The sequence below is a fragment of the Macaca nemestrina genome, chromosome 8, assembly GCF_043159975.1.
Source record: "Macaca nemestrina isolate mMacNem1 chromosome 8, mMacNem.hap1, whole genome shotgun sequence".
Taxonomy (NCBI): Eukaryota; Metazoa; Chordata; class Mammalia; order Primates; family Cercopithecidae; genus Macaca; species Macaca nemestrina.
In genome coordinates this window covers 649,184-673,665 of record NC_092132.1, presented here as the reverse complement: position 1 = coordinate 673,665, position 24,482 = coordinate 649,184, and the positions used below count along the sequence as shown (strand labels likewise).

The following is a 24,482-nucleotide window of genomic DNA, read 5'->3' as shown; positions in this document are numbered from 1 at the left end:
TGGCTCCAACTAGAGCTACGGACAAGCCCAGCTCCCTGGCCGGAGTCACTGTCTACAGCACCAGCTCGCAGGGTCCCTTGGGAAGGTGGTAGTGTCCCTTGGGCCAGCCAGGGCTGTCAGGGAGCACAGCACAGGCCAAGCTGGCTGAGCTGGGGTGAAACTTCCAGAAGTCTGTGGCAGGGCTGAGAGCCCTGGGGAGGGGTGTGATGGGAGCAGTGCATCAGAGAGAAGAGGATGTGGGGAAGGGGCCAGGCTCTTGGGACAGGTACAGGGAATGAGGTCCTGTGGCGCGGTCTGACTGAAGCCCTTTGCCTGCCTTGCTCCTGAGCTCGAGTCTGGGCCTGGGAAGAGCCCCTGGGGGAGGGTACAGGTCAGAACACGGGGTCGGCCTGGCGCACCCCACCACTCACCTAGGTGGGCTCTGTGTGGCACCCTCTGCCCTTCTGCCCCACACCAAACTGCAGGCGGGGCTCCTGGGGCTGTCCACCAAGAGTCTCTGTGTCCCCGCCTGCCCTCCCCGGCCCCCCAGGTGCACCCGTACCTTCTTGGCCCCGGTCAAGGCTGCCTTCTGCAGCTTGTGGTAACAGTACTTGGCATATGTGCTTATCGCCACCCCTGGAAAGAAATGGGACCCGATCAACCTGGTGTGGATGTGTGGGTGTGGGGCCAGAAGAGGGGTGAACAGACGCAGGTCCTTCAAGGGCCCTGGGGGGCGGGGCTGGCCAGGCCCCAGCCACCCCCTGCCCAGCGCAGCAGGTCCTCACTCTCTCAGGCAGTGTCCTCTAGAGCACAGACCCAAGGAGCACTTGCCCACCTGCGGAGGGACAGGCTGGGGAGGAACCCCTGTGGCAGCTCCACCCACCCTCCCACGGCCCCACAGGAACAGGAAGGCAAGGACCTGGGTCCGAGGGCCTCTAGACCTCATTGCTCCCTCCCTGGGGCCTGACCCAGGCAGCTGTCCAGGTACTTGACTCTTCTCTGCTTCAGGCCCCTCCCTGGCTTTTGGGCTCTGGGCAGGAGCCCCTGGAGGAGTCATTTCCACCTACCCAGCACCCACAGCCAGTGCTGGGGGAGGCAGACACTGAGCCATCTGGATAGCAAGCCCAGCTCTGCTGCAGCCCTGGGCCTGAAGTACCACCTTTGGGCTCTTCTGAAGGACTAAGGTGGCAATGAGAAGGCCCAGTCTTTCCCAAGGGAGGGGCTTTCTAAAACTCAGCCCCTGACAGCAGGTCCCTGGGGGGAGGGGCAGTGTGCCTGAGTCAGCACCTGGGGAGGGACTCAGGGACCTCAGCCTGGGGAGTCTCCAGACACAGGGCCCAGGGGAAAGCGCTAGAGGGGAGAGGATTCCCAGGCTGGGTCTGGAAGGCGCAGCATCTTCCTGCTTCAGGTCGGGAAGAAGCAGATGAGAGAACATGCCAAGAGAAGCCGTCTGGGACCAGGGGAGCCATGGACCTTGGACAGCTGGACAGGACCCTGTGCTTCTGGACATGAGACCTGCCCCAGCACCCAGAGCCTACCGCCTGCCAGGGTGAGGGGGGCCTCTGGATCCTGACCCCCAATCGGAACGTCTTTGTCTTCTTTGAAGGAGCAGTTTCTAGTGGACAGCTGAGGACACGGGGTCCTTGGACCAGGTTCAAAAAGCACACACGTCTTGAGTCCATCTCTAATTGCCACAGAAGAGTGACATGTGACTGCTAACAAGACTCTTTTTTAGAGTAACCAAAATGAATTTTTTCTTCATAGATGTTTAGGTCCTAGGAAATCTGTCATGGTCCTTGGGGCCGCAGGTCCTGGCAGAGGATCTGGCCCCAGCCTCCAGCGTGGGACCAACGGTCTGGGCAGGCTATGAGGTGCCCTCGTTTTTCTAGAAGGGATGGTGCCCACACACACTGGACCCAGGCTTCAGAGCCCCAGGAAGGCGGCAGAAACCCAGGGCCTCAGCTCAGCAGTTGGGACACAGAGTCACTAGGCCGGGGGGCCTGGGGCAGATGGCAGGGCCTGGCCTCCTGCTTGCTGTCCCTGCGGGAAGACAGGCCCTGATCTCCTGTCCCCTGGTGGGACAAACACCCAGCCCCAGCCTGCTTGGGACCAGGACACCCTCCAACAGTCTGCGACTGGGATACACTGGGGCCACCGTTTCTCAGCTGATGGTGAGCATGATGCAATCTCTCTGTGCCTCAGTTTACTCCTCTGTAGGATGGGGACCGTGACAACGCCTGTCTCATGCAGTGCTCAGCAGGCAGCTGCCGGCGTCACGAGTGTACTGGGTAGGCCAGGGACTGAGGCCACACTGCCCCACCTGCAACTTCACTCGGGGTCAGGCGGCCTGTGCCCTAAGGTCTAGAAAGCTGGGGATGACTGCTGCTCACGCTGCATCGGCACAGGGCCAGGCACCAAGGTGTCTGCTGACCTGTGGTGTGAGAGTGGGCAGTGCCCATGGCCAGCCCAGGGAGACCCTCACCTGTGTGGGGTGCTCTGCTCTGAGCCCACTGCCCTGATCTGGCCTTGCCTGACCTCAGCCCTCATCACCATCCCCCTCCGGCTGCAGGCAAGCCCACGTGGGATGGCTGCCCATGGAGGGACCAACAGCAGCAGCTCTCCTAAGGTCTGTGCTGCTCTGCTCGGTGGCCAGGCCTGCCCCGGGGACCTTAGAGCTACAGGACCAGGTCACAGGTCTCCCAGGTCGCCAGGTGTGGCCAGGGCCTCCTGGTGTTGACCCTGCTCGCCACTTGACACACTCTGGGCTGCAATGTTCCACTGGGCTCCACTCCAGGCACAGGGGAGTCTGCTCCCTGCTCTGCCTGGCTGCAGCCAGGAGACTTTTCCGGCCAACGGTGTCGGTCCAGCTCTCAGGCCACCAGACACCAGCTCAGGCAGGAGCGCAGAGCTCCTTCTACGCTGCCCCAGATGGAGGGGTCTGAGGATGTCTGTGACCAGGAATCTCACCCCTACATTGCAGCTGGCCCTCTTCTCCCAGGGTCCTGGGTGAGACCAGGCTGGGTGACTCGGGACTGGGTCACTGTACCCTGGCACAGACCTGTTGGTGGCAGCCTTGGAGGCGCCAGGGTGAGGACAAGTCCCCAGCCCGGCAGATGCCATCCTGGCATTCCCCACGAGGGCTCTTCATGCTCCTGTAGCCTCCTGCTGGCCCTGAAGTTGGCCCTGAGCAAACCTCATCCACAGAAAGCTTGCTGGCACTGTTCTGGGCCTGCATAGGCAGCATGCAGTCAGGGATGGCTTCCTGGAGGAAGGGGTGCCTACGTTGAGTGGTCTCAAAGGAAGTGAAGTGGAGCAGAGAGGTGGTGGCGGAGCTCTAGACAGACGAGTGGGCATGAGGCACCAAGTGTGGCAGGACCACACTGCAGGAGCGGGGAAGGTGGCCCTGGAAGCCTGTGTGTGCACGTCTGCACACAGCTGACTTGGTCTGACAGCACAGCTCTCAAAAGGGCACAGCCCTGGGTTTACAGGGCTTTCCTGAGCCAGGGCCTGGGGGAAGGTGGAGAGGTGGAAGCTGTGTGAGAGTGTGGGTGGTGGGAAGGGTGCTGGTGGGGAGGGTAGGGAAGCCCTCCCCCAGCTTCTGGGGGCCCACCATCAAAGCAGGGGATGGCTCCTTGCTGATTCTGAATGCAGGCTTGGCTCCTGTGGCCTAGGGGCAGCCCTGGGCTGGAAGACAGGGCTGAGGGGTACTTGTCTCCAGGGCACCACACACCTTTCCACCTGCAAACTTCCCTGTGGGGGTCAGGCCCACTCACTTACCTGGGGGCACCTCCAGTAGCCCTCGGCCAGCAAGTCCTCATGCCCCCACCCCATCAAGAACCCAGCAAGCAAGTTGGAAAAGACTCTGGGCAGCACCAAGACAGGTGTGGACAGGCTTGACCTCTCCAAGGGTCCAGTCAGTCACCTGGGCCCTCCAGCTCGCTCAGGAGGCCACAGGCCTGAGGTTAGTGGCCCCATCCCCCCCACCCAGAAGCGGTTAGAGAAGAGAAGGCCAGGCGGCCGAGGCTGGAGAGCAGAGCTGTGCAGACGCAGCGCCCAGGGGCTGCGGGGAGAGGCCCTACCATCCGGCTCTTCAACATAAGGCTTGGGTTTCTTTCTCAATTTGGACTTCTTCTTAGTGTTTCTTTCCAGGAGCTCTTTTATGTGCTGTGTCACTGGGGAGCAAAGAGAACCATGAGGACCACAGAACACAACGCTAGGAGCCAGCGCCCACTCAGCTCCCACACTTGGCCGGTGAGCAGGCCCCTGGGCCTGTTGGGGGCTCACGCTGTTTGGCTGGGGGCTGAGCGTGTCTGGGGGGACGTGGCTGTGTGTGTGAGTGGCAGAGAGGTGCCAGGGGCCCTTCGGAGCATTGTGTGGGCTGGGAAGCTGCTGTGCCTGTACTGGCCTGAGTAGAGGTGCAGGGAAGGCGTCTGGGGAGTTGGAGGAGAGCAGGCAGCATCTGCCCTCTGGCTGGCAGCAAGGCTGGGGCGGCCATGGCCTGGGCTCTCTGCCTGCCAGTCAGAAAACCAACAGAAACAAGTGGGCGAAGGCAGCTGGCCCCAAGCCAGCCACTGCAGTCAGAGGAGGGGATCCCCTTAGGCTGATCTGGGCCTGCCTCCTGCTCTGCACAGCGTAACTCCGCCCTGTTGCCACCGGCCTTCATGACCTAGCTGAGGTCATGGCTGCCAGGCTTCTGTGAGGTGCCATCTCCTCCCCCTGCTCCGTGCCAAACTCTGTAGGAGAAGTCACTGTGCCCCGCCCACACCTGAGGGGTGGGGTTAGGCTCCAGCTCCTGGAGGGTGGACATGTATGTAAATTATTTGTCATTATTCTGCACAGATTTATCTATTCTATCTACTGAATTATTCTTTTTTTTTTTTTTTTTGAGACGGAGTCTTGCTCTGTCGCCCAGGCTGGAGTGCAGTGGCCGGGTCTCAGCTCATCGCAAGCTCCGCCTCCTGGGTTCACGCCATTCTCCTGCCTCAGCCTCCCGAGTAGCTGGGACTACAGGCGCCCGCCACCTCGCCCGGCTAGTTTTTTGTATTTTTTTGGTAGAGACGGGGTTTCACCGTGTTAGCCAGGATGGTCTCGATCTCCTGACCTCGTGATCCGCCCGTCTCGGCCTCCCAAAGTGCTGGGATTACAGGCTTGAGCCACCGCGCCCGGCGAATTATTCATTTATATCAGTATGGACTCACGGGTTTTTTTTTTTTTGTGAGATAGGGTCTCACTGTGTCACCCAGGCTGGAGTGAGTGGTGCGATCTCAGCTCACTGCAACCTCTACCTCCTGGCAACCTCCACCCACCGCAACCTCCACCTCCCGGGTTCAAGAGACTCCCACCTCCCACCTCAGTCTCCTGAGTGGTTAGAATTACAGGCATGCGTCACCACCTCTGACTGATTTTTGTATTTTTGGTAGAGATGAGGCTTTACCATGTTGGCCAGGTTGGTCTTGAACTCTTTTTTTTTTTCAGACGGAGTCTCGCTCTGTCGCCGGGGCTGGAGCGCAGTGGCCGGATCTCAGCTCACTGCAAGCTCCGCCTCCCGGGTTCACGCCATTCTCCTGCCTCAGCCTCCCAAGTAGCTGGGACTACAGGCGCCCGCCACCTCGCCTGGCTAGTTTTTTGCATTTTTAGTAGAGACGGGGGTTTCACCGTGTTAGCCAGGATGGTCTCAATCTCCCGACCTTTTGATCCGCCCGTCTCGGCCTCCCAAAGTGCTGGGATTACAGGCTTGAGCCACTGTGCCCGCCGGTCTTTAACTCTTGACCTCAAATGATCCACCCGCCTCGGCCTCCCAAAGTGCTGGGATTACAGGTGTGAGCCACCACGCCCGGCCTACTTATGGATTTTATTTTATACTTGGGTTATAATCCAATGGGTCTTTATCTTGTTGCTCAACTTGCTCCAGCCTTGGCCACTCGGAACTCCTTCCGCTGGCTCCTGTGTCCCTGTGGCAGGCGTCACCCCCACCTCTGGCACTTTCTCACTTTTGACTCCATCTCGTATTGTATATGCCCTGCACCAGCCCTAGAATCACCCACTTCTCCAAGGAACTCTGGATCCTTTTAATGGAAAACGGTATTTAGAAACCAAGATCTGGGTGTGTGACGTGCTTACTGCTACCAGGAAATCACTGCTTGCAGGCCCTCTCAACGGACAGAATGAGGAAACACCTGCGTGCACGCTAACTCCTGTTCACACGCACATCTGTAAGTATTTCTGGATGTCACCATCTGTCTCCGTATCAGCTAAACATGGCCTCTAACTTGATTCCATTACCGCCATTAGTCACTCTGGCTTCCTCCCTTTGCATGTCTGTAACTGGTGTATCTTCTCATTCTTTTAACAGTCTTTTGTAGGAGACTTAATTTTGATCAAATCCAATTTATCCATGTTTTCCTTTTATAGATAGTACTTTTGGAATTATATATAAAAATCTTTGCCTCCCTCAGGAAAGCAAGCATTTTCTCCTGTTTTGTTCCAGAAGTTTTATAGTTTTAGGTTTTATATCTTGGTCTCCCAGTGATCCACTTGCAGTTATTTTTTTGTGTACACTCCAAAATATACATTGAAATTCATCTGTTGTTTGCATTTGGACATCCAGTTTTCCCAGCACCCTCGAAGGAAAAGGCTGTCCTTTCTTCACTAAGCTGCCTCTGCAGCACTGTGGAAAGCTGGCTCATGCATACAGGGGTCTGTTCTAACCTTGCTCTCTGTGGCACTGACCCCCTGTCTGCCTCAAGGCCAGTGCCACACTCTCTTGTCGGTCTAGCTTTATAACAAGTCAGGTGCTGTAAATCCTCTAGCTCTGTATTTTTTCAAAGGGGTTTTGGCTATTCTAGGTCCTTTGTAGCTCCTATACATTCTAGAATCAGCCTGTCAATTTCTAAAATAAAAAAATGTAGTACAATTTGCATTCAAATTTAATCTATGCATCAGTTTGGTAGAAGTGATGGCCTAACAGCATTGAGTCTTCTGACTCATAAGCACAGCAGACCTTGTCATCTACTTCACTGCTTCACTTTCAGCAATGATTTGCAGTTTTTACCGTGCAGGTATTACACGTCCTTTGTCAGATCTATCTCTAAGTATGTCATATTTTAAAATGCTACTGCAGGCAAGCACAGAGAAGCTGAGGCAGAAGGATCGCTTGAGGCAAGGAGTTAAAGATCAGATGGGGCAACATTGCAAAACTTTATCTCTACAAAAAACTTAAATTGGCCAGGTGTTGTGACTCAGGCCTGTTGTCCTAGCTACTCAAGATGTTGAGGCTGGGGCATCATAGCCTGAGCCCAAGAGTTGGAGGCTCCAGTGAGCTATCACACCGCTGCATGCCGCCCTGGGCCACAGAGTCTCAGAAGAAATAAATACATGCGATTGTACTCCACCCTGGAGACCCTGTCTCTAAATAAATAAATACATGCAATTGCAAATGGTATTTTAAAATACCAGCTTCTAATAATCTGTTGCTAGTATATAGAAATATGAGGCCAGGCTTGGTGGCTTACATCTGTGATCCCAGCACTTTGGGAGGCTAAGGTTGGAGAATCACTTGAGTCTAAGAGTTCGAGATCAGCCTGGCCAACATGGTGAAACCTCGTCTCTACAAAACTTAAGAAAAACATTAGCTGTGGCCGGGCGCGGTGGCTCAAGCCTGTAATCCCAGCACTTTGGGAGGCTGAGACGGGCGGATCACGAGGTCAGGAGATCGAGACCATCCTGGCTAACACGGTGAAACCCCGTCTCTACTAAAAAATACAAAAAACTAGCCGGGCGAGGTGGCGGGCGCCTGTAGTCCCAGCTACTCGGGAGGCTGAGGCAGGAGAATGGCATAAACCCGGGAGGCGGAGCTTGCAGTGAGCCGAGATCGCGCCACTGCACTCCAGCCTGGGTGACAGAGCCAGACTCCGTCTCAAAAAAAAAAAAAAAAAAAAAAAAAAGAAAAACATTAGCTGGGCTTGGTAGTGCCTGTGGTCCCAGCTACTCGGGAGGCTGAGGTGGGAGGATCCCATGAGCCTGGGAGGTGGAGGCTGCAGTGAGCTGTGACAGCGCTACTGCACTCCCCTGGGCAATACAGTGGGATCCCGTCTGGAAAAAAAAGAAATATTTATTTATTTGAAATGAAGTCCCTGTCTGGGGATTAAAAAAAGAAATAATTAATTAATTAATTTGAAACAGAGTCTTGCTCGTCACCCAGGCTGGAGTGCAACGGCACGATCTCGGCTCACTGCAACCTCCGCCTCCTGGGTTCAAGTGATTCTCCTGCCTCAGCCTCCTGAGTACCTGGGATTACAGGCACACACCACCACGCCCATCTAATTTTTTTTTTTTTTTTTTTTTTTGGAGACGGAGTCTCGCTCTGTCGCCTAGGCTGGAGTGCAGTGGCCGGATCTCAGCTCACTGCAAGCTCCGCCTCCTGGGTTTACGCCATTCTCCTGCCTCAGCCTCCCAAGTAGCTGGGACTACAGGCGCCCGCCACCTCGCCCGGCTAGTTTTTTTTTTTTTTTTTTTGTATTTTTTTAGTAGAGACGGGGTTTCACTGTGTTAGCCAGGATGGTCTCGATCTCCTGACCTCGTGATCCGCCCGTCTCGGCCTCCCAAAGTGCTGGGATTACAGGCTTGAGCCACCGCGCCCGGCCTAATTTTTGTATTTTTTAGTAGAGACAGGGTTTCACCATGTGGGCCAGGCTGGTCTTGAACTCTTGGCCTCAAGTGATCCACCTGCCTCAGCCTCCCAGAGTGCTTGGATTACAGGCGTGAGCCACTGAGCCCAGACTGCTTTCCTTATTAAGCAGAGTTTTAACCAATCCTTTGTTTTTAGCATCAGGGTCACCCTCTTCCCCCTTTGCTAGAGGAATCTGGCTCTACTCACTTTGGAGCTTTTAAGGGTTTGCTGCCTGCTTTAGCTTTTCCGTTTTCCCACCATCTGCCCAGGATTCACCATTTTTGGTCCACATGCTCCAGCTTCTAAAACAGTTGTTCTTCCTTTTCCATTTTCTTTTTCTTTGTGGGTTTTTAAAATTGTGGTAAAATACATATAACATAAAACTTACCACTTTAACCATTTTAAAATAGACAGTTTTGTGACATTAAGTACATTTACATTGTTGTACAACCATCACCACTGTCCATCTCCAGAACTTTTTCATCTTCCCAAAGTAGACCTCCATCCGCATTAAACCCTCACTTCCTGCTTCTCCCTCCCCCAGTTGTGGCACCCACCATTCTAGTTTCCGTCTCTGAGGATCTGACTCCTCTCGGGCCTCACGGAGGTAAAATCCTACAATCTCCGTCTCGGGGGATCTGACTCCTCTCGGGCCTCACGGAGGTAAAATCCTACAATCTCCGTCTTGAGGATCTGACTCCTCTTGGGCCTCACGGAGGTAAAATCCTACAATCTCCGTCTCGGGGATCTGACTGCTCTCGGGCCTCACGGAGGTAAAATCCTACAATCTCCGTCTTGGGGATCTGACTCCTCTCGGGCCTCACGGAGGTGGAATCCTACAATCTCTGGCCTGTGACTGGCTTCTTGCCTTTAGCATGATGCCCTCAAGGTTCATCCACGTGTATCTGTCAACACCTCCTTCCTTTTTAAGACTGGAAATAATTTTCCATTTCGTGGCTGGACATGTTCTGTTTCTCCACTCAGTTGCTGATGGATCCTCGGCATGTTTCCACCTTTTAAGTTATAATAGCTGCTGGGAATGGGGTGTACGAATCACCGTTAAGAGTCTTGGCTCCCAGCTCTTCTGGGTCATTCCAGAAGTGAAATGCTGGATGACACGGGAATTCTATCTGTAATTATTTGAGGAACTGCCTACTACTTTCCACAGCGGCTGTACCATTTTACATTCCTTTCTGGTTTTTTTGCCTTTAAAAAATGGTTTCACTGGCCGGGCATGGTGGCTCACGCCTGTAATCCCAACACTTTGGGAGGCCAAGGCAGGCGGATCACGAGGTCAGGAGAACGAGACCACACTGGCTAACACGGTGAAACCCCGTCTCTACTAAAAATACAAAAATTAGCCAGGTGTGGTGGTGGCGCCCGTAGTCCCAGTTACTCGGGAGGCTGAGGCAGAATGGTGTCAACCTGGGAGGCGGAGCTTGCAGTGAGCCGAGTTCGCACCACTGCACTCCAGCCTGGGCGACAGAGCGAGACTCCGTCTCAAAAAAAAAAAAAGGCTTCACTGTCATTTTAGTGAGTTCAAGGTGGAGGTGAGGCAAATACCCATGTTCAATCTGCTGTCATGAGCTGGAAGCCAGGAGACCTTGCTGGATGCATAAAGAAGTGAGCAGTGAATGAAATCTTTAGGGGTCTCCAGCCTTCCAAAATATACAGACGTGGAGCAGGTGGGAGAGCTGAAGCTACCATGCCCACTGCCAGGTGCGCTCGACGTCTGTGACGAGAACCTGCTGAGGGAGGTCCTGGGGACCAGTCAGGAGACCCAAAGGTGTGACCACCCATGAGACAAGGCTAAGCTGGGGGCATCACCTTGTGGGGCCTCAGTCCCCAAGGGTGGGGACCACACAGTGCAGGTCATGCAGGTGCTGGGAGATAAGACAATCAAAGGCTCCTGAGGCTGAGGCAGGCAGGGTGCTCAGGGCAATGCACCAGGCTCAGCTCTGCCCCTCACCAAGGGTCCCCAGGCTACAGTTTCCTTTTTCTAAGAACTCTGCTGCAGCCTAGCTGGCCCTCCAGGGCACAGGCTACATCCTACATCCTCCTCGGCTGATAGGGCTTGTCTTTCTTCCCTCCCCTCCCCACCTCTCCTCTCCTCCTTTCCCTTTTTCCCTCCCCCCTCCCATGGGGTCTTAGCTGGGCACAATGGCTCATGCCTGTAATCCCAGCACTTTGGGAAACTGAGGCAGGTGGCTCAACTGAGGTCAGCAGTTTGAGACCAGCCTGGCCAACACGGTGAAACCCTGTCTCTACTAAAAATACAAAAACTAGCCGGGTGTGGTGGTGCTCACCTGTGGTTCCTGCTATGTGGGAGGCTGAGGCAGGACAATTGCTTGAACCTGGGAGGCAGAGGTTGCAGTGAGCTGAGATCGCACCACTGCACTCCTGCACTCCAGCCTGGGCAACAGAGCGAGACTCTATCTCAAAAAAAAAAAAAAACAACAACAAAAAAAGGGGGGGTCTTGCTCTGTTGCCCAGGCTGGAGTGGTGGAGTGCAGTGGTGCATTCATGACTCACTGCAGACTTAACCTCCTGGGCTCAAGCAATCCTCCCGCCTCAGCCTCCCAAGTAGTTGGGACTACAAGCATGTACCACCACGCCTGGCTAATTTCCTTTATAACATTTTTCATAAAGACAGGGTCTCACTCTGTTGGCCAGGGTGGTCTCAAACTCCCAGGCTCAAGGGATCCTCTTGCCTCGGCCCAAAGTGCTGGGACTCCAGGTGTGAGCCGCTGTGCCTGGCTGGGACTCCAGGTGTGAGCCGCTGTGCCTGGCTGGGCCTGTCTTTCTGAGCAGCAGGAGGCTGGCTGGAAGGGTGTGAGGCTCATTTGGGAAGGGATGGCCACCGTGTATGTAGAGGCCTCTCCTCTGGGCTCAGGGTCAATCAGGGACCCTGACAGATGAACCTAGGAGTGGACCCTGGGGCTGGAGATGGGGTTCTGGCTGTGAGGGTGGCCATAGTACCACAGCCAAGATGCAGGCTGCCTGCCAGTGGGACTGCACAGAGCCCCAGCCCTGCTGTCGCTCCAACCCAGACAGTGCTCTTGGCCTTCATGGGCCTTCCTTGGCAGAGCTCTGAAGCCATGGCCACCCAGGTTGAAGCCTGATTCCTTTTTCCATGCAGGCCAGGACCCCACAGCTATAAGATACGAGGACAAAGGCACATGAGCCTACGTGTGAAGGGCAGTGGCCTGGAGCACACACTCCTCTAGGAGGCCACAGCCTCTACTTACATATAGCAGAAAAGGCCCCGCCACACACTGGCTAGGCAGCTGGCCCAAGATGGGCCCAAGGAATCTCAGGCCTTTGTCTGGCTGTCTCCTGGCCCTTCACTTGCCTACTCTTGGGTACCCACTGTGGGCTGCATGCTGTGCTGAGCAGCAGGGGCTCAGTTCCACAGCCTCCAGCTCAGGCACGACATTCCCAGGCCCTTCTGGAAGAGGGCGAGGAGGTGAACTGCAACGCCAACAGGAGCACAGCCCCTAGGACTTCACCTGCTTCTTGAAGGGCCCAGGACCAGGGACTGGGCTTCACGGGCCAGCCCAGCCTGCCTGGCACCCTGCTCTGGTCCCCCTCTGCACATGCAGAGCCCAGCCGCCTGCCAAGCTCTGCCTCTGCTGTGATTTTGTGTTGAAAAGTCGGGTGAAACTGCATGGCTTCCAAAATCTCCCCACAAACAGCTGACGGACTGGGTGGTGCCTACACCCAACACTGTCCCCAGGAACCTCCCATTGCCCTGTGGCCTCCACCCTGCCTCTGTGCCCACAGCAGCTTGTGAGCCACCTTCCCCACACCTGGCTGGGGGTAATAGGGGTAAAGCCCAGCAAGGCCCTGACCAGGGGCTCAATCTCTGCAGAGGCAAAGGCCAGACCAGGGTGGGCTCTCACTACCACAGAACAGTCCATGACATGTCTGACCTGGAGGTTGTGTGTGTGCGTGCATGTGTGTGTGCGTGCATTTCTGGACATCAGTTCTGTGGCTGTGCCCTGCAGATACCCACAATGTGAGGTAGAGGGCGGCTTGCTGCAGACACAGGGCTGTCTGGCTGACGGCACCATGGCCTGGGCCCAGCACACCTGAAGCATCGTCTTGGAGAGCCCTGGGCAGACTCTGGCCTCCCACGTTGCCCCAGGCAGCCATCAGGATGGGTTGACAGCTCCAACTTACGACCCCATGGGGCAGCTTCGGGGCAGCTCAGGTGCTGCATGACCTGCATGTGAGCCACGGTCACTGAGCTGCTGCCTGCTCACAGGAGCCTTCTGCCAGGATCATGCCCAGAACAGACAACCTGGGTCTTGCCAGGGTAGTAACCCCTCTAGGCCATGGATGGCAGAAGGCGAGTGCAGCAGGCATGCAGGGGCCTGACCACGGCTGCTCTGCCCTCAGCCTCTTCGTGCCTGCCCTTGTCAGGGAGCGGGACTGGCCGTGGTGGGCTTGGAGCAGAGTGGATGCAGCCATCAAGGTCCCACGCCCTCGTGTCTGCCAGGGCTCCGGAGCTCTTCGCCTCAGTGCTAGGTGGGGCTCCAGAAAGAGGCCACACAGGGTGTGGGGTGTTTCGGGAGGTGTGTGTCAAGCCACGGCCCTGTGTGGAGGGCTGCCAGGGACTTCACCAGCTGCCGCCCAGCACAGTAGGAGCCCTCTCCACTGCCCTTACCTGAGCTGGAGGCAGAGCCCGTGCATGGCCTTACCTTTGGTGTCATTGACGGGGTCCATGTGTCGGTAGATGTAGCCTTCCAGGTAGGAGTGGAACTTGGGAGTGGGCGGGAAAAAGGCTAGGCAGATGGCCATGAGCTCCCAGCCGCGGGCCAGGCTCTCCAGGCGGAAGTTCTCAGTGGTCTGCCGGCACAGCTGGATGTAGAGCTCGTCCCGCAGGCCCTGCACGCTCCAGCCCTTGGTGGCGACCTCCAGGGCCACGTGCAGCGGGTCGGCCTTGGCCCGCCGGTCACCCATGTACATTTGAATCAGCTTGAAGAGCTCGCAGGCCTCCTTCTTCACGTGCCGGTCGCTTGTCACGATCATGGGCTTCTTGATGGACTCGCTGCTCCAGGCCAGCATGTTGGCGATGGACACCTTCCGCCGGAAGAGGCCCTGAGTGTGCTTGTTGAAGTGCTTGGAGGCCCAGTTCTCGATGTCCGTCTCCGAGGAGGGCTTGCGCAGCGTGAAGGTGGGGAAGACGCAGCTGGCGCTGGGAATGCCGCTGCGGCTCTGCCGGCTGCTCTCAAACTGGGCACAGGCACCGAGGTCCTCAGACTGAGAAGGACAAATGGGGCTGGGCTGTTAGGGGGTGGAGGAGGGCCAGGCAGTTGGGCTCACTGGGCCACAGTCCCCAGAAGTGTGAGCTGGAGCCCCACCAGAGCCAGTCAGGTGAGAGGCCTGCCCTGCTCACCACAAGGCTGCCAGAGGGGGAGGCCCAGGGGAGCCCAGCCTGTCCACAGATGCGGCTGGGGCTCTGGAGCCCTGTACTGCCAAGGTGTGGCAAGGCAGCCTGCTGATGGGTGACCCAGGTGACCTGGCTGAGGGTGAAGCAGGAGGAAAGGGAGCATCCGCTGGCATCCCCAGGGGGCTGACCTTACTCTGCCACCCCCTGAGAAGTGTCAGTACCCTTGTTCAGGCACGGAAGGCTGCAGTTCACACCAGGTAAAAGCGCTGTCTGGTTCCCAATCCCTTCACTGCTGTGACCCCAGGCCCTTCCTCCAGCCTTCACCCCAGGCCAACCTCCAGGAGGCCGCTCCCTGCCTGCTGCTCTGAGAGGACCCTGGTCCACGCACCCTGGGCATCTCTGCCCTCTTGTCCTCCTGCATCTTGAGCAGTGAACAAAAGCACAGCCTGGAAGGTGTTCTGAGGTCTCCATCCTGGAGACTATGGAGGCCACCCAGGCCCTCAAGGCCTCCCCACCCCAGGAAGCTCCCTGGGTTCCTCCTCCACCCTCCTGGGTCCTCAGACGCTAGGCCTGCTCTCTGCCCCACCCCGTGAGGCAGAGGCTTCCTGTGTCTGCAGCCGACCAGTGTGAAAGGCCAGGGTCAGGAGGTGAGAACAAGGACGGAGATGCTGGACAGAGGTGCACGTGGCCTCCACGGGATCTGGCCTCCTTCAGCTCCAGGAGCCAGGTGGGGAACGTGCCAGAGGCCCCAGGCTGGGTGCAACATCCCTGAATTCCTGGGGCCTCTGACCCTTCAGCAGTTCTTCCTACCCGAGGGAGCCTCGGAGACTGGCTTTGAGAAACACCAGGGAGCCCCCGACACCCTGGCTGCCCGCTCCTCAGGAGCCCCGGCCACGGCTCTGGTGGCCACCACCCTCCCAGTCTGCTGAGGCTGCCTCTGTTCTGTTGCTGGAGTCAGGGTGTGGCCTCCAGCTCCCGGGTGCCCCCAGGATGAGGAAGGCACTGCCAGGGAACCCCCAGCAGCCCACACCCCACGGCGGCCTCCTCATGGACTCCCGGCTCAGCTGTGACAGCCTGCTGGAGTGCCCAGGGCCCCGGAGACACAGGGCTTCAAAACTCTGCGTGCTGTGTGCACGCCTGGACGCCAGGTCTCCTGTGCCCAGCCCACGGGGCCCACTCTGACTGCGCTGGCTCCAGGCCTTAGCCCCAGGCCCTCAGGCTCAGCTCCACCCGCAGGGCCCTCACCTGTGAGGGGTGGAGGTAGGGCTCTGGCGAGGCCAGGTTGGTCTGCACCGAGACGCTCTTCTCCAGTAGGATCTGGGGGAAGCCGAGCTTCTCGAAGGTACCCCTCCTCCAGTGCTTGTTCTCCTGCTGGGCCAGCGCCTCATCCTCGCTGAAGGCCCGCACCACCGGCCCGGGCATGGGCAGTGGCAGGGCGCCGTCGCTCTCGTAGCCAGAGCCGTCCTGCTGGGAGTCCCAGCTGCTCCTCTGCTTCATGTGGAAATGGGCCTGCTGTGCCTCCCAGGCCAGCCGAGCCTGTGCCAGGAAGGGCTCGGCCGCGCCCCGCGCCCCGTCGGCCTCACCTTCCGCTCGCTTCACAGGAGCGAGGCTGGTCCCGCACGGGGGCTGTTCCTCCGCCAGGGGCTGCTCCACAAGCAGGTCTCCGGGGCCCTCGGTGGGGGTGGCACTGGTGGCTTGGCACAGAGAGGGCTTTCTGCTCTTTCGCTTGCGCGTGCCCGGGGAGTAGCCTGTGGAGGACAGGGTGTCCTGCTGGCTGGACCAGGACATGGCGTCCTCCTGGGCCTGTGGCAGCGGCGTGGGCGGCTGGCTGTGCCGCAGCTCAGGTCCCTCCATGGTGCTGTAGTCTCCGGACTTGATGCCCAGGCGCTGGTCCCTCAGCAGGCAGGGGCTGGGCTGCAGGGAGTAGGAACCCCCGCCGGGGTTGGGCGCGTACTTGTGCCGCGGGCCGGCGCGCAGCTTGGGGCTGGAGCCCGCCTGCTCCACATAGACCAGCTGCCGCACGTACTCCTTGCCGGCCGGACTGTACTCCAGGCTCAGGAAGCGCTCGGGGCACTTCTGCTTGGTGAGCACCAGCTGCTGGCAGGGCGAGGGCGGACCCTGCTTGTTGGGCTGGAGGAACGGCCGGGGCTTGCGGCCCGGGGACCGCTGGGGAGAGCCGGCCTGGTAGCCCCCGCCAGCCTCGAACTGCACGTCCATGGGGGGCTCATCGTAGATGGGGGCCTGGTACTCCACTGGGGGCTCCTCGTAGAGCGGGGGCTCATAGCCATAGCGCGGGGAAGAGGGCTGCGAGTCCCCGGAGGGCTTTCGGGGCTGGGCCAGCAGCGGGGAGCTGCTCCCGGGTAGCTCGGCCCTCTTCAGGAAGGGTGACGGCCTCCTCTCTGGGAAGAAGATGGTGCCGTCAGCCTCCGGGGCGAAGGTCTGCAGGCTGGGCGAGTGCTGGCTGCCGGAGGGTCTGCGCGAGCGGACCCCAGGCGGGCCGTCTGGGGCGTAGCCATTGCCCTGGGCGGCGAGAAAGCTGGGCTCGCGGTCAGCGACCTTGATGAGCATGCGCTCTTTGGCACCCAAGTTCCACCGCAGCGAGGAGGTCCTGCGTGGGGGGTGGACGGGCACAGGTGACTGCCTGCCTGCGGCTCCCACGAACCCTCTGTTGTACGCTTTCCTCACTGGGGCCCCGTGCCCTGGAGCCCCTCACACCTGCCCTGGCCCAGCCCTCACAGCCCTCCCTCTGGGGCTCTCCTGGAGCTGCCGCCCACGACCAGGCCTCTGTCTGCTCTGATCCCAGCCCCTGACCGGGCACAGAGCTGCTTCTGTAACTACAACAGGGGGCGGCCTTACCGCGGCCCTTACTGTGGATGCTGTGCAAGTGTCCTCCGAGCTGCCTGGGCCGCCAGGCAGGCTCCCGGGCCCTGTGTTCCTGCTGAGCGGTGGCGTTGGACCTGTCCCAGCGGTCCAGGTGAGCCCAGCAGGAGCAGGGCACACCACCAGCATCCCACACACCACCAGCATCCCACGGCCCCATTTTCCAACTGGGAGCTCCTGTGAGCTCCAAAAAGACGGACTGTCCTCCTCTGACCCCGCCCGTCACACGCTCACTCCAACATCTGCAGGTTCCACTAACACCCGCACCTGGCTGAGGGCACCGCAGTTCCCGGAGTCACGCTGTCTGCGTCCCCACCAGTCCTCCCAACCCAGTGCATGAGCCCCACTCCCTCCTCCGCAACAAGGGAGACCCTGCCCTGGGCAGCACTGCAGAAGCAATGCCCACACGTGCTCCACCCCTGGAGGCCCAAGGTCAGCACTGGTCCTGTGTCCACAGCCGTGCCTGCCATGCAGGGTACTGGACCCAGGATGCTGCCAGGGAGAGATGAGGGGCCCCTCTATAACCTTCCATCTCCTGGAGGCCACTTGGGTGTGGTTCTCTATTTGGGATGCATAGCACTTTGTACACCTGGGGCCTGACGTCTTCTACAATTTCCAAATGTTACTTTTACCCCATTTCCTCTCTCCTCTCTTCTGGGAATCCAACTGCACTCTTTCTTACTGTACACCACGTGGTTTGGTTTTGGTTTCTTGAGACACAGTCTCCCTCTGCTGCTGGGCTGGAGTGCAGTGGCACAGTCTTGCCTCACTGCAACTTCCACCTCCCAAGTTCAAGTGATTCTCCTGCCTCAGCCTCCCAAGTAGCTGGGATTACAGGCATGTGCCAACACACCCAGTTAATTTTTGTATTTTTAGTAGAGAGATGGGGTTTCATCATGTTGGCCAGGCTGGTCTCGAACTCCTGACCTTGTGATCCGCCCACCTCGGCCTCCCAAAGTGCTGGGATTACAGGCGTGAGCCACCTCGCCCAGCCCCGCGTGGTTTTCATGCGTGTTCTACAGCAGTTTCCATTGCTTGGCAGCTCCACACTTCAGAATATTTTCTTCTCAGCTGCCTTCCAGTTTACTACTTTTCTATTTAGCTACGTTTAATCTGCTCTTAAATGGACTGTCTTAGTCCATTCAGGCTTCTATAACAAAATACTACAAACGAGGTAGCTTAAAAATAGGGAATGGGGCCGGGCGCGGTGGCTCAAGCCTGTAATCCCAGCACTTTGGGAGGCCGAGATGGGCGGATCACGAGGTCAGGAGATCGAGACCATCCTGGGTAACACAGTGAAACCCCGTCTCTACTAAAAATACAAAAAAAAACTTAGCCGGGCGAGGTGGCAGGCGCCTGTAGTCCCAGCTACTCGGGAGGCTGAGGCAGGAGAATGGCGTGAACCCGGGAGGCGGAGCTTGCAGTGAGCTGAGATCCGGCCACTTCACTCCAGCCTGGGTGACAGAGCGAGACTCCGTCTCAAAAAAAAAAAAAAAAAAAAAAAAAAAAAGGGAATGGCTGGGAACGGTGGCTCACGTCTGTAATCCAAAGACTTTGGGAAGCTGAGGCAGGAGGATCACTTGAGTCCAGGGGTTCAAGACCAGCCCAGGCAACAGAGCAAGTCCCCATTTCTATAAAAACAAAAACCAATTAGCTGAATATGGTGGTGTGCTCCTGTAGTCCCAGCTACTCAGGAAGCTGGGGCGGGAGGATCGCTTAAGCTCAGGGAGGCCAAAGCTGCAGTGAGCCATGATTGCACCACTGCTCTCCAGCCTGGGTGACAGAGTGAGACCCTATCTAAAAATAAATAAATAAATAAAAATAAAAAGAGCCCCAGGAATTTGGCCAGGCATGCTGGCTCACATCTGTAATTCCAGCACTTGGGGAGGCTGAGGTGGGAGGATCACTTGAAGCCAGGAGTTTGAGACCAGCCTGGGCAACACAGTGAGACCCCATCTCTAAAACAAACAAACAACAAAAAAAGTAGAAACCCCACACATTTTACAAGCCAGTTGTGTCCCTCTGATTGATGTGGGGTCTTTCTGGACGAGGCCACATTCTCCATTGCCTGGGGGGTTGCTGAGGAAAGACCAGGAAGACATGGCATGCCCTGACCTGCTGTCCGGGCGGCAACCTGCTCCAGAACACTGGGCTGTGTGCCTGCTCAGCATGGCCACACCACCCAGGCGAGAAGTCAGGGCAGCAGCCAGGGGCAGAGTGCAGGTGCCTGTTCCTGGGATTTCTGCTCATGGCTGCTGGAAGCTGCTCCCAACCTGACACCAGGGGCTAGCGAGGCAGAGTGGATGGTGGCAGCCAGTATGGCAGGGGCCACCAAACCCTGAGGGCCAGCTGTGGTGTCAACCCCTCCATGGCCTGGGGACACTGAGGGGTGAAGGGCTCCAGAGTTCGGGAGATCTGGGGTTGAACTCCAGTCTGTTGCTCTGTGGCTGCAAAAGCTCAGATTTCACTTAATATCTTTCTGCCTCAGTTTCCTTCTCAGTTATGATGAAGATTCAACAAAACAATGTGCATGTAGTAAGGCCCTGAGCTCAGCACTGACACAGAAAACCCTTGGTAAATGTGAACCATCAGTTTCGCATGTCTGTGACTCTTTTTACCACTTAACAGATACTGCCTTAGGCCTGGGCCAGGCCTAGGGAAGGGCTGGCACACGGTCCCAGCACAGGGTGCCCTGCTGTGTCCCCAGGGAGGCGCCTTTCTGCTGTCCGTCTAGGGTTGCTGAGGGAGGATGGGGGGCTGGCAGGCGGCCGGAGGGTGGGGTAAGTGTGACGGGAGGTGAGGGCACGGGAAAGGCTTGCTGGTCAGATGCCACACTCTATCCCAGGAACGGACAGGGGTTCTGCCCAGTTGGGGCAGAGATGAAGAAAGGTAAGAAGGCCAGAGGACCTGCCCCCATGCTGATGATCCCACCTGGCCAGGGGAGGAGGCTGGCACTGCCACGCGTGTGTGCCAAGCACCTCCTCAATGCAGGCCGAGGCCTGTGCCGAGCACCGAGCACCGGAGTCACAGATGGGGAAGCCCCGAGAGACCCAGACACTCTCCCCAGGCCATGCAGCACAGACCCAGTGGCAGCTAGGTGAGGACCACGCTAGGTGAGGACCATGCCCCATGGTGCCCAGAGTGTCTCTTGAGAGGTCTCTCGCTCTGCCCCACCCACCCTTCTGCCATCTAGGCAGCTCCGCTCTCTCCCTGGGGCAGCTCCTGAGCCTGCGTTTCCTCAACCCCATTGCCTGGCCCTTCTCCTCAGCTCCCCCAAATCACATCCAGTCTCCAGGCCCCGCCGACTGTAATTCTCACCCCTAGTTGGCTGAGCTTGTCCTGGGCCCCCGGGGAGCACTGAACAGCACCCATGGCTCAGCTGCCCCTGCTGGGCTTCCTCCTGGGCAATGTCTGCCCTTTCAGCCCGTCCGGCCTCCCTGACGGGCCTTCACAGCCCCTCTTCCTGAGCCCAGCTCGTTCCCATGTCTCTGGGGCAAGTGGAACCCCAGGCCTCTCTCTCCTCCCCCTTCTCTAACCTGTCCTTCTCCTCCTCACCCTCCCTGCCATACCTCTCTGTAGGGCAGGGGCACCAGTGCAGAAAGACCATCTCCCCCATCTCTCAATAAAACAGAAATCAAACATCACAACACAGGTTGTTCAGTGGACACTTCCAAACTGCAAGGGAAGTTGGAAAATCTTAAGAGCGGTTGTGGCCTCTGAAAATGCTGAAGTCAGGCGGGCAGGGCAGACTCAGTGACAGAGGACAGGATGACACTCAGGGCCCTGAGGGCTGTTTCTCCCAGAGCCTATTTTTGGAGGAAGAATTGGGAGTGCTGCACATAAACCAAAGCAGAAACAAAACCACAGCCAGAAGCGCTTCCCTGTTGCTTTCGCTTCTACGAAACAGCTGCTGTGCATGCAAAGCCTGGATGGAGCTGGGAGAAGTGGGCAGCGGCAGCAGCTGACAGGCTCCCAACCCAATGCTGCAGGTTTCCGAGGAAAACACTCCGCCAAAGTTCCTAAGTACAGACACAGTTATACTCACACAGAACAAGAAACCATACGTCTGAAATTCTGCTTGAAAAACAACTTCACTCCTCCAGGCCCGGGGTCCCCTGTGACCTCACACTCATCTGTGTTCCCTCTGGGCGTGACCCTGCCAGGCTGCCTGCCAGGGCGACCCCACTGCTATCCCTGCTGTTCTAGGTGTGGTCTCTTGATAGCCTGAGTGCTGGTATCAAGCTGGTGGGACTTTTCTGTTTTTTCCTATCTCAGTATGCGGAGAACACCAGAAGCAACGTGCTTTTACCAGGCTGAGGTAATAGTACGCCTTCGCTGCAACTCAGGGCTGGGTTAGCTCCCTGGCTTTTGTTTATAATTTCTTTTTCCTGAGTGAACTGCGTCCATATAATTTATTTCACAGGGACTTTATTTCTTGCCATCTCACATGGCATCACACTGGTCCATTATGCTGATGGCAACTTGTGAAAGGAAGCACCAGGCATGCTCTGGGGGCAGAGTGGGGCTTCCAAGGCCTCCTGAGCCCAGCAGGCCTGGCTGGCTCTCATCTGTTCTGCTCTCAGCCCCTGTGGGGCTGGCATGGGGCTGGACACCAGCTCTCCTCCCACTTCCCAGAAGCACCCGCATGGCTGTGGCAGCTCACACCTAGGCCTCCAGCATGTCCAGAGGGAAGCTTCACTCCTGATGGGAGTCCAGGTTGGCTGAGGGCGGTATCTCTTACCAGCGGCCACAATGGAACCCTGGCACACTCAACATTCCACTCCAGGAGATGTTGGCACGGTCTGTAATTGTGCCCAGCTTGCTGCATGGCAGGCCCTCTCACTGACTCCCCAAGGAAGATAAGTTCCCTCCTTCCAGAAGCCCTAGATCACAGGAAGAACTGGCTTGGCAGATTCCACTGGGTGCCTGCTCTCAACCAATCTACAAGTGCCAATCTGGCAAGCGTGAGTCCCACATCCATGTATCATGAGAACACACAGAGCACGCAGGTTTCAGCAAAAAAGGACTGAGAACGTCTCAGGACAGGGTCTGGCTATCCACTTCCCGGCCCTGCTCCACCTTTCCAGCTAAACATGCATATATCACCCCAGGGCACTGCCGCCCCAGACATGCATGCATCACCCCAGGGTGCGGAAATCCCCCCGAGGCAGTGCCCTGCTGCTGCACACCGGCAGGCCTCCCTCATCCCCCTGTGGACCCAGTGTCGTCTTCTTCCAGACACCACTGAACCTCTGTCCCAAGGTCTCAGTGACAGGACGACAGCGACAGGGGAGGGGCACGAGGAGGTGGCCAAGCTGCCTGGTGTGGAGCAGCCACCAACTAGGTCACTGGAGGAGGCCAGGCTGCCACCACCACACTGGCCAAGGGCCAGGGATCGCCCTCAGGGATGCACAGCACTACTCACAGCAAACGCTGGGCTGGGCCGCCCAATGCAGTGGCAAGGCCTCTGCTCCCTGCCAGGTCCAGAGGGAGCCCAATACCCCACACAGAGCTCGATGTGGGCTGTCTCCTCCCAACCATTAGTTTACGGCCCAGAGGTGCAGCTGCTGGCCCTGTGTCAGGGGGGCCTGGCCAGCACATGGACACACTCGTGGTCTGAACAGAGATCTTCATCAGGCTGAATCGCCAGCCAGGTGAAAGGTGCCAGCCCCTGAGAGGGGCCAAAGGCACAGCAGAGGCAGAAGACACAGGAAGCGCAGCCACTGGAGGGTTGCGAGCACTGCGGACCTCCAGGAGGATCCTTGGACCTTCGTGGAGACCAACACCTGGTATGTCAGCTCGTGGGGCCAGAGTTGGCTCCATGGGACTGAAGGAGGCTGAGCCACCAGAATGGCCTGGCAGGTGTGAGGAGCAGGATGCTGGGGCGGGGTTAGCTCAGCAACCCATCCCCACTCCTGACATCCCCAGAGAGGCCAGAAGGTCCTCCTCACCTCACCTGGGACACCTGCTTCCCTGAAAGCTCTGTGGGAGCTGCAGATGAGCTCAGGGATACTGCCAGTGAGTCAGACTCTTGATTCTGGGGAGAATGGTGCCCTGGTGATGGCAGAGCTGAGGCGGTGCCTGGCAAACAAAGACCAGGGGGGCCCGTCCATCATGAAGGATGCAGTCGTGCTGGTCCGCTAAGCACATGCTGGGTCTGCAGGAAGCCCCAAGGCTGGTGACCAGAGCCAGGACCTGACCTGCCACAGTGGGGGTGGTCCTTCCACTACGAGCTCTGTCACTTTGCACTGACCAGTTAGCTGCCCAGATCCATCTCACTGATGAGGAAACGGAAGCTCGGGAAGGCTATAAAACCTGTCCTCCATCCAATAGACACACTGCTGGGACCAGGGCAGGCTCTAAATCCCTGCCGCAACCCTAATGTTCAACAAACACAAACGTAAGAAACAAACCGTCACCACTTCCAAGCTCCAGCCGTTCAATCGTCTGTGCAAAATGCCAGAGCCCCCTCGGGTCCTCCATTTCCTCCCCAGCACCACAGTGCTCCTGGGTGGTCCGTGCTGTGGACACCCACACCCCTACAGAAACAGCAGCTGGCCCTGGCCCTGCATCTCCCGCAGCCAACTGGTCATCTCTTGGCCAAGGAGGAGAAATCCAGGTGCCTGCCCCTGCCTGGACATCCTGGGAGGTGGAGGGAGCTCCCTGCCCGCCCAGTGTGAAGGCAGTAGGTCTTGAGGGGAGTCTCCAGAACCTTCCAGCAGTCTGTGAGGCTGACCCAGGACTACTGGAAGCCAAAGCCCACCTCTCCACTGTGACTAGCGCCAACCTTCCAGAAGGGCCTGGCAAGTGCTTTGGCACGTGTGGCCTGAGCTGCCAGGGGTGGACCTAACTGAGGACCCTCCAGCGCTTTGCCGCTCCACCAGCAGGAGGGAAGCCCCTCAGGCTCCAGGCTGCCTAAGCTAGGCAGAGACAAAGTTCCTAGACAGGGGCTGCCAATGGGCCTGGGGCAACTCTAAGGGGCTTCTGCCCAGGCCCCTGGCACTGTGGCTTCTACGGCCTTTCCAGCTCTGGCCCTGTGGTGTTGCTGCTACGCGCCACGCACCTCCCGCTCGCAGTGAACCTGGCTCGCTGAGGAGCCCATCCTCCCATCAGCAAACAGGGCCACGCCTGAGACACGGGTTCTACCTGTAGTGAAGAAGCTGGCCGTCCGCACTGTAATCCCGGTAAATCTCATAGTCCTTCTCAAGGAACACTCCTGGTGGTGAAGAACTGAAATACAGTAAAATGAAAGAGACATGAATGTAAGTGCAATCATTTAAAAATACCATAACCAGCCTCTCCCTGACTTAAGAATGTGGCACTGCCACCTCAATTTCCTAGAAATAACCTGGTTCCTGCCCACAGGCTGGATTCTTCATCTTCTGCCCTGAGTCCACCTCCTTCCAGCAGGGACACACCACTGTGGCCCATCCAGAGGCCTGGGGCGCCTGGGACACCTGGATTTCAGAAGCTTGAACCACTGGAGCTAGGGCTGCTGTTCTAAGGGCACAGAGATGGGGTTAGTGAGAATCACAGCTTCAGCCAGACATAAAAAGATGA

The 24,482-nt window shown here is 57.7% G+C and overlaps 1 protein-coding gene across 6 annotated transcripts in view; it reads right to left on the bottom strand.

Annotated features, from left to right (window-relative positions):
• LOC105464231 (Rho GTPase activating protein 39) overlaps nucleotides 1–24,482 on the bottom strand; it is a 143,702-nt gene that overhangs the window by 3,375 nt on the left and 115,845 nt on the right. For 4 of the 6 annotated variants that reach the window (XR_976713.3, XM_011711914.2, XM_011711915.3 and 1 more), the window contains exons 4-8: nucleotides 24,069–24,152; nucleotides 15,288–16,650; nucleotides 13,351–13,912; nucleotides 4,059–4,151; nucleotides 542–615 (exon numbers count right to left, since the gene is read on the bottom strand). Coding sequence is in view for 5 of the 6 variants with exons in the window: in XM_011711914.2 (XP_011710216.2) it covers nucleotides 542–615; nucleotides 4,059–4,151; nucleotides 13,351–13,912; nucleotides 15,288–16,650; nucleotides 24,069–24,152 (2,176 nt within the window). In the remaining variant the exon portion in view is untranslated. Of the gene's footprint in view, nucleotides 1–541; nucleotides 616–4,058; nucleotides 4,152–13,350; nucleotides 13,913–15,287; nucleotides 16,651–24,068; nucleotides 24,153–24,270; nucleotides 24,423–24,482 lie in introns of all 6 variants that reach the window. The other 2 variants (XM_011711918.3, XM_011711917.2) reach the window with 2 other exon arrangements.